Here is an 8159-nt window from a genome sequence, read left to right as displayed (position 1 = left end):
GCTTAAGCAATTGAAAAAAACTATAATATTGTAATGGTGACAACAAAACTGTTGGCGCATCAACATCGAAAGGAGTTGGTTGGGGTGGTTCGGGCATCTGGTAAGGATGCCCCCTGGGTGCCTCCCTAGGGAGGTGTTCCAGGCACATCCAGCTGGGAGAAGGCCTCGGGGAAGATACAGGACTAGGTGGAGGGACTATATCTCCACCCTGGCCTGGGAACACCTTGGGATCCCCCAGTCAGAGCTGGTTAATGTGGCTCGGGAAAAGGAAGTGGACGATGGATGGATGGAGAACTAAAAGAGTCATTCATGTGGATGAACATCCCCCCTGTTGAATATTTGCAAATCACCTACTGACTATTACTTGGACCAACTTTGAAAATATATTTGATATTGTAAGACCTGTGTGAAAAATAGTTTAGGCTAATGCAGTTTAAATAACAAAATAAAAAAATAAAGTTAAAAAAAATAATTTTAAGAACCTTCTCTATTAAAGCTCAAATATTGGGTAATAGCTGGTTTCACTATTGCCTCTGTTACAACTGACTTTTCAGTGTGACTATGTCACATTACTTCTGTTTTACCCTTAAGTCTCAGGTGAAGGCAAAAAATCCACTCTGGGTGCAGTGCTACTTACTATAGTCAAACGTCAAGGATAATGGAGTGTCGTGGTAGCCGTTGAAGAGCAGCAAAAGAAAATTAGGTTGAACATTGGTTTTGCCTTTTGAAGGCTCTGAGGATGGACAAAGGTACACCCAAGTTATTCATTATCTGTTGGAAAGATCACAGACCAAAGTAAAAATGTCAAAAAAAATTAATCATGACTTGGTGGACTGTTGTCCATTATGTGAAAGTAAATACATTTGCGGGAAAGTCCATTGGAAAATGACATAGTGTCCCTTTATGGAAACTTATTCTCATGAAGGGTTTCGTATGATATCGTACAAAAACCTATGCATAACAATCTGTATGATATCCTACGAAATTACGTCGACTGCTGGCCTGTGAGCCGGATATAGAGCACCGTGAAGTTACAGTTGACAGGAGGTGACAGGAGGTGACAGGAGGTGACAGGAGGTGACTGTCCTGCGACGACAGTTAAGTTTAGGCACCAAAACAACTAGTTAGGATTAGAAAAAAGATTGTTTTGAGTTAAAACACTGGCCCCCCTTAAGTAGTACTTCTGGTACATGAACACCCGTTTCTTGGGTAAAAGTCTTGTGTTTTTCCCTTAACTTTTTCCAGCACACAAACTCCCCTCCCCTGCTTGAAAGCTCCTTGTTTTAGGACCCACCCTTCCACCTCAACCTCCTCCATAGATGGATCTTCGCGGCCTTATACAGCAGCAGTCAATGTGGTGCATAATATGTGAAATACATATGAATTACAGTGCATTACTTTTCATAGCTATATGTATGAATGGTTCATGAGAACAGCCTGAATATGAACACATCAATCTAGTCAGATAAGTGCAACCTCGGTAAATGTCACCTCTGATAAACAGACACAAATAGAGAGAGAGAGAATGTATACACTTGCCAAATTACTCTCCCAAGATCAGACTATCACAAATTATTCATGGGTATTATGCAATATAAATCTTAATCTATCCAAATACATTTGACAATTATTTTAGAAACATAAAGGGGTGACATTTCTTTAGCTACTGTATTGTTTAACATGGCTAAATCAACAGATTAATAGTAATTTTACTTAAGAAATACTAAAACAATACAAAAGAGATATCATAAGATGTATGTTTTTGTCCAAATATAATGCTTTAGAGAACTCATTGTAGCATATTTCTGAACCAATTTCACCTTAATCAGTGTTGTTTGGTTTTGGTCATTATTATAGCTCTGCAGCATAGAAACCTGAAAATGGCCAAAGTAGAAATAAACAGTACAGTTGCTGCAGTCAGCAATAGTAGCAGTACATCTAAACAGTAGTATGCATACCAACGCATCTTATAGGCCTCTGTACGCAGATGAGGAGCCCCTTTATGGCGCATCACATATTCCACCCAGAAGATGGCCTGATCCATGGGTGTCATCGGCTGATCTCTGTGCAAACGTGAGAGTCTTTGCATGTTCTGTCTGTAGCTGTCGTGATAGAGCACTTCGTGAATACCTTGCTCAAAACTTTGGCCGTTAACATCAGCTAGCTGAATGATCTTTCCGGCACCTCTCTCCTGCAGACGTAAAAGGTTGTCATACTGGTCAAAGAACAAGGGTATACCGAGCACAGGGACCCCGTGGTAAATGGCCTCCTGGACTCCGTTGGTTCCTCCATGAGCTACAAAGACTTTGGTCTGCGGGTGGCCCAGGAGGTCCTTCTGTGGCATCCAGTCCACTATCATGGTGTTGTTTCCCAAAGTAGAGGGACGCTCCCCCTTGTGCCTCCAAATCACCTGATCCGAAAATTAAATCATTGTAAATTTACTGTATATATACACTACCAGTTATGAATGTGTTAGTATGACTTAATGTAGTGGATTAATTGCTTCCTAAGTATCTGTGAGACTCCCTATGTTAAACACTAAGCATTTTGAATTTCTTTGTGACTCATTATTGTTTATATTATTATAGTGGAAAAAGGGAGTGCAATGAGATTAAATACAGGAGAATAAGAACCGAAGAAACTATATCTAACTATAACTATAACTATATAATTAGTTAATAAAGTATAATTGGAAGGAAGTAAGCAAGGAAGCTGACCTTAATACTACATATTAACTATTTGTAGACATATTTACAACTCTATATAATAAAAACTGTCCGATAAAACAATATTTCAATAAAAGAAAATATTCAGAAAAACCCTGGATGTCCAAAGTAATTCAAAATGCCTGTAAAAAATACCCTTTATAGGAATTAAAAAAAATATAGAACGAAAGAATCTGAGTTAAAATATAAGACATACAAAAAAAATTATCTAACATAATGAAGTTATGTAAGAAGGATTATAATAAATTACTAGAGAATAACAAATAGAATGTGAAAGGAATATGGAATACAATAAACACCATTATTACAAAAGGACTTAATAAATTGAATTATCCGGAAAACTTCAATATATATATATATATATATATATATATATATATATATATATAATCTATTATTTAAAACAGGAGTATTTCTGTATTTCCATTTACTAATGGACAGTCAGTATGGATTCGGATCCGGTAGATCAACGTGTATGGCACTAATTGAGTTAGTAGAAAGATTAACAAATTGTATTGAAAACAAAAACTATGGGGGATTTTCATTGATCTAAAAAAATCTTTTGATACTGTCGAAATCCTGTTAAAAAAATGGAAAGTTATGGTATCAGAGGTGTGGCCTATAACTGGATAAAAAACTATATTGAAAACAGGAGTCAGTTTGTTCAAATGGATAATCATCGGTCAGTAAGCCTTAGTATTTCCTGTGGCATTCCACAGAGGTCAGTTTTAGGACCAAAACTGTTTATGCTTTACGCAAATGACATTTGCAAAGTATCAAATGACTAAAATTTACTGTTTTTGCAGATGACACAACTATTTTTTGTTGCGAGGATGACTTGCAGCAGATGCTGGAAATGCTCACAAATGAAATGAATGAATTAAAACTTTGGTGTGATTCAAATAAGTTATCGTTACTTGAACAAAACTAAATTCATGATATTTGGAAATCTTACTGTAAATACAGATGTTAAAATAGTAATTCATAATAAAATAATTGAAAGAGTCCATAGAAGTTTCTGGGTGTTGTACTTGACCACAAACTGTGCTAGAAGCCCCACATTAAATATCTGTGCATGAAGATGGCCAGGAGTATTGGTATATTGAGTAAAACTAGATACATATTGAACCAAAATGCTCAGAAATTTGGGGAAATACCTAAAAAGCAACTTACAAAATATTTGCACATTGCAAAAAAGAGCTATCATGATAATAAATCACACCGGGTACTATAAGCACACTAATCATCTGTTTTTGTATTCACATGTGCTGAAATTTATGGACATTGTTACATTCAAAATGGCACAATTTATGTTTAAAGTTAAAGAAAATAATTTACCATGTAACATACGCGCAATGTTTAATGAAAGATCGAGTGAGGGCATCAGCCCACAATGAATGAGCCTGAGAAATCATAGACATTGCGCGTATGTTTAATGAAAGAGACGGGGATATCATCTAAGAGGACATTGTATGTTCAAACAACCTCTTGTGCAAACTGCTGTTAAAACATGTGTGTTTCAGTTTGTGGGGTGACCTTATGGAATGGACTGAACAATGACATCAAACAGAGCCATAATAGCATTAAGTTAAAAAATACATTAAAGAAATCAATACTTGACCAATACAGAAAATAATAGACCAAAACATAGGAATGGAATTGTAAAGGTACTGTTGTAAGTTACTGTAAGACCTGAAAGATTGTATGCTGTATTTGCATATCTATTAGTTTTGTAATAATATGATATTATGAAGTAGGGGCAGAACCTAATAAGCTATTTGCTTCTGCCTGCTCCTTCTCAAACTTATACTTATAAGTAAATTCTGATTGTTTGCGTTGAATTTTGGGGTTTTTATTTTTGTTTTTTTTGTTGCAACATTGTTGATTGTTCGAGATAAACAATAAAATGAAATGAAATGAACTGCACATTTCAGTCTTTTTAACATGTCATGTCTTTGCAAAATCACTGAGCATGTGTTACCTTGTGAGGCATCTTGGCAAAGACACTGGCGATTTCATCTGCAACCTCTTTGGGCAAAGCGTTGACCAAAGTTCCCAGAGTCATGATGATAACTCCGTGCTCCCCCGCACTCTGAACAAACTCCTCCAGGTCTGCTGGCAGAGGTTGAGCTGGTTTGCACTGGAACCCTCCTATGTAGATAACATTTGGCATTGTGGGCCGAGGGAATTCAAAAACAAAATCTGACCGGAACAGCCAAATATCTGCTTCCTGAAGTAGCGAGATGATGTCACATCCACCCTGGATGTATTTATCACAGATGGCATCATAGCTCGGCCCCACCATGAATTCCTGCTGGAATACTACAATGCCGTAGAAAAGAATGTTCTTGACCCTTTGGATGAAATTCATTTTGTCCGTTAAGCCCGATCCTGGCACTGGGATATAAGAGACTGGTGAAGGGGCTATCGCAAAGTGGCCTTCACCGCTGGTGATCCAGCGAACATTAAGTACCATGGGCAGTTTAAGATACTTGGCTATTACGACCCCTGGTGCTATAGCTGGGTCAGTGAGAACAAGATCAAATTGGGAATCCTTTAAGCTTTTGACCAAATTTTCATCATCAAAGAATCGAGTGAGGGCATCAGCCCACAATGAATGAGCCTGAGAAATCATAGACATGAAATCCTTGGTGAGTTTGAAGAAAGTAAGTGCTGAAGCCCCCTCTCTCTGCGCCTGAAAAAACAGTATAAAAAACAGTTAAAAAGTGATCATCTTAATTTTAAAATTGAGCCATGTGGGGTTCAAGAGATAAACCATAATGACATACCCTCATATGCTCCTGTAGGTACACCTCAAAGAAGCTCTCGAAACCTGTATCCATTTCAATGTTAATGGATTTGTAGAGGGGAGACTTTTCTGAGATGTACCAGCTGGAGGAGGACCTTATCAAAGTGATGCTGTGTCCCTTGGCATGAAGTTCTTCCAGCAGGATCTTCATATTTATCCAGTGGCTGCCGTCCACAGGGAACACCAGAATTTTTCCTCCATTACAAGGTGATGTGAAGGAAATCAGACATACACTGAGGAATACAAATATTCCACACATACGATGCAATGACATGGTTTCTGGAATGTAAGAGATAGATAGCAACATGAGAGATCTCTTCAGTTTCAACATTTCATCTAGGAGAAAAGACGAACAAGTTCATGGATTATTATTATAGAAACTTTATCTTTATATCAGTTTTACTGACATAAAGATAAAGTTTCTGTTTCTTTTAGAACAAAAAGTGTGATACTAAGCACAACTTGATATTTTTTCTGAAATTCACTTACCCATGCCCAAGACTGGCAACTTGCCCGAAGACCGATGGTTCATCTGAAGTATTCCTTATATAGTTGAGTTCAAACTCCAGTGTCATAGATGGTCGTTCCCCTTTGATAAAAATGTGTTACTTATTGCCCCACGTGTCACATGAAGGTATGGCTCTGCGAATGCAGTGCAGGTTACAAACAAACTGATTATTTCTTCTCTGTCATGACATCATAGTTTCATTACTTCTTTGAGTAGTGTTAATGTGCTGGTAGTGTCCTGCACAGTCTAGTTTTGCGAATGGGTTTTTCTCTTTCACACCAGCTTGCCTCAGAAGAACATGTGACCTCTTTCATAAGAGTATTAGAGTGGGTTGTGTAATGTTAACCCACATGAGTTTCATGCATATCATGTTAAACGTGCAAATAAATACCTGGAGAAAATACAAATGGGTTACCTGGATTAATGTTGGAGCTTTCATGTTTTAAGCAGTTAGTCATGCAGATATTTTCTGCAGGTTTTTGACATGGAGGTTTGTTTACTACAATTTGTGACAAATATAGCTGCCAGTTGAATGTAGGTTGCAGGTCTCAGAACTGAACTCAGTTGATCTGAGGCATGTACTCTCATATCAGTTTGGATTGACACCCAAATTATTCCTCATCTTTTGGAAAGATCACAGACCAAAGAAAAAAGGTTTTATTGAATAAATTATTTCTGGGTGGACTGTTGTCAGTTGTTATTTATGAGAAATGGAAATATTTCTGGGGGAACTCCATTGGAAAAGCACGTAGCGCCCCTTTACAGTGCCCAAAATGGATACATCAATCTAGTCAGATAAGTGGAACCTCGGTCAATGTCACCTCTGTTGAACAAACACACATTCCTCTGTTTGCTTTTTTCCATTTTCAGATTGAGAGAGCAGGTATACACTTGCCAAATGACTCTCCCATTATGGTGTGTGTGTGTGTGTGTGTGTGTGTGTGTGTGTGTGTGTGTGTGTGGTGTGTGTGTGTGTGTGTGTGTGTGTGTGTGTGTGTGTGTGTGTGTGTGTGTGTGTTTGTGTGTGTGTGTGTGTGTGTGTGTGTGTGTGTGTGTGTGTGTGTGTGTGTGTGTGTGTATGCGTTTGGAATAGAGCTGTTCCAGTTTCCTTGGGGTGGAGACGATGATGATCTCAGTGTGTCATAGCGGATCCTGCAGCTGACAGATGAAAACCTTAAAAAACAAACACATCTGTAAGATTCACCCTGATGAAGTGTCTCTCTCATGTACCAACCTGCTCGAGGAAGAAATGTACTGCACATGAAATCTTATTGTTTTAGTGATGGATAGTTTCTCTGGAAAAAATGTCTAATACTTTGTACTTTGTTAACAAAAACTCTCTTCATGAGTAGAGGCTACCCTTGGTTTGCTTACTCATACAGGAGGACTTAGTTTGTTAGTCATATGCGGCCAAACACACAAGCAAACTGACCTTTAATTTTTCTAGCTTCCTATACACTGCTGGAATTAAAGGACAGATAAGTCCCCAGAGACAAAATATAAAGCTGATTACAGGCTCCATCTTTCCCAAATGCCTATGATTTGTCCTCTCATTGCTTATTTCAATTACACCTTGCAGGCTAACTTCATAGATAGGACTTAAGATACTGTTTAATTGTGGAACGACATGGGATCATGCTGGCTCACCACAGGGATTTAATGACTGTCACTGTACATAAAAAGACAATTTAGAAAATGTCATGAATTTGTTGTACAATGAGTTGCACAGCAAAAACTGAATATTTGCTCCCCAAGATTTAATACTTTTTTGTCATTTTAAGTCAAATAGCTTTCATAAATGTAGTCTGTATTAGATGACCATACCTATATTTGTGATATGCAATATATTCACTATGAGACTACCACTGATTGCATTTTTTGATTGATCATTTGTTTAATTTTACACCTGAATAATTGCAAAATAAAAGACTTGAAGGCTAGAGAGACATACGTACACTTTAGTCAGACAAAGACATTTTTGAGTGGTTATGCAGTAGCAAGCAGGGATGTTTTTTAAAACCCCTCTTCCATTTTTTGCCAGATCCTTTGGATCTGTTTATATAAAGACCCCCACACAGTAATGGAGCCAGTTGCATCATTAACAGCCTATAACATG

The 8159-nt window shown here is 37.7% G+C and overlaps 1 protein-coding gene across 2 annotated transcripts; it reads right to left on the bottom strand.

Moving 5' to 3' along the window:
* Positions 1 to 208: 208 nt before the first annotated feature.
* ugt5d1 (UDP glucuronosyltransferase 5 family, polypeptide D1) lies at positions 209 to 6310 on the bottom strand. 2 transcript variants are annotated; one of them, XM_039778575.1, is made up of 4 exons: positions 6025 to 6310; positions 5516 to 5871; positions 4708 to 5421; positions 209 to 2410 (listed from the first exon to the last, which is right to left on the bottom strand). In XM_039778575.1, exons 1-4 carry the CDS (start codon positions 6065 to 6067, stop codon positions 1826 to 1828), a joined length of 1698 nt encoding a protein of 565 aa, XP_039634509.1. In that variant the 5' UTR covers positions 6068 to 6310; the 3' UTR covers positions 209 to 1825. The 2 variants fall into 2 exon arrangements, with proteins under 2 accessions (XP_039634509.1, XP_039634510.1); XM_039778576.1 differs by having other exon boundaries at positions 5516 to 5814.
* Positions 6311 to 8159: the final 1849 nt, after the last annotated feature.

The sequence above is a fragment of the Perca fluviatilis genome, chromosome 16, assembly GCF_010015445.1.
Source record: "Perca fluviatilis chromosome 16, GENO_Pfluv_1.0, whole genome shotgun sequence".
NCBI classification, from domain to species: Eukaryota; Metazoa; Chordata; class Actinopteri; order Perciformes; family Percidae; genus Perca; species Perca fluviatilis.
Note: the sequence above shows the minus strand (reverse complement) of the source record. Positions and strands in the feature narration are given on the sequence as shown.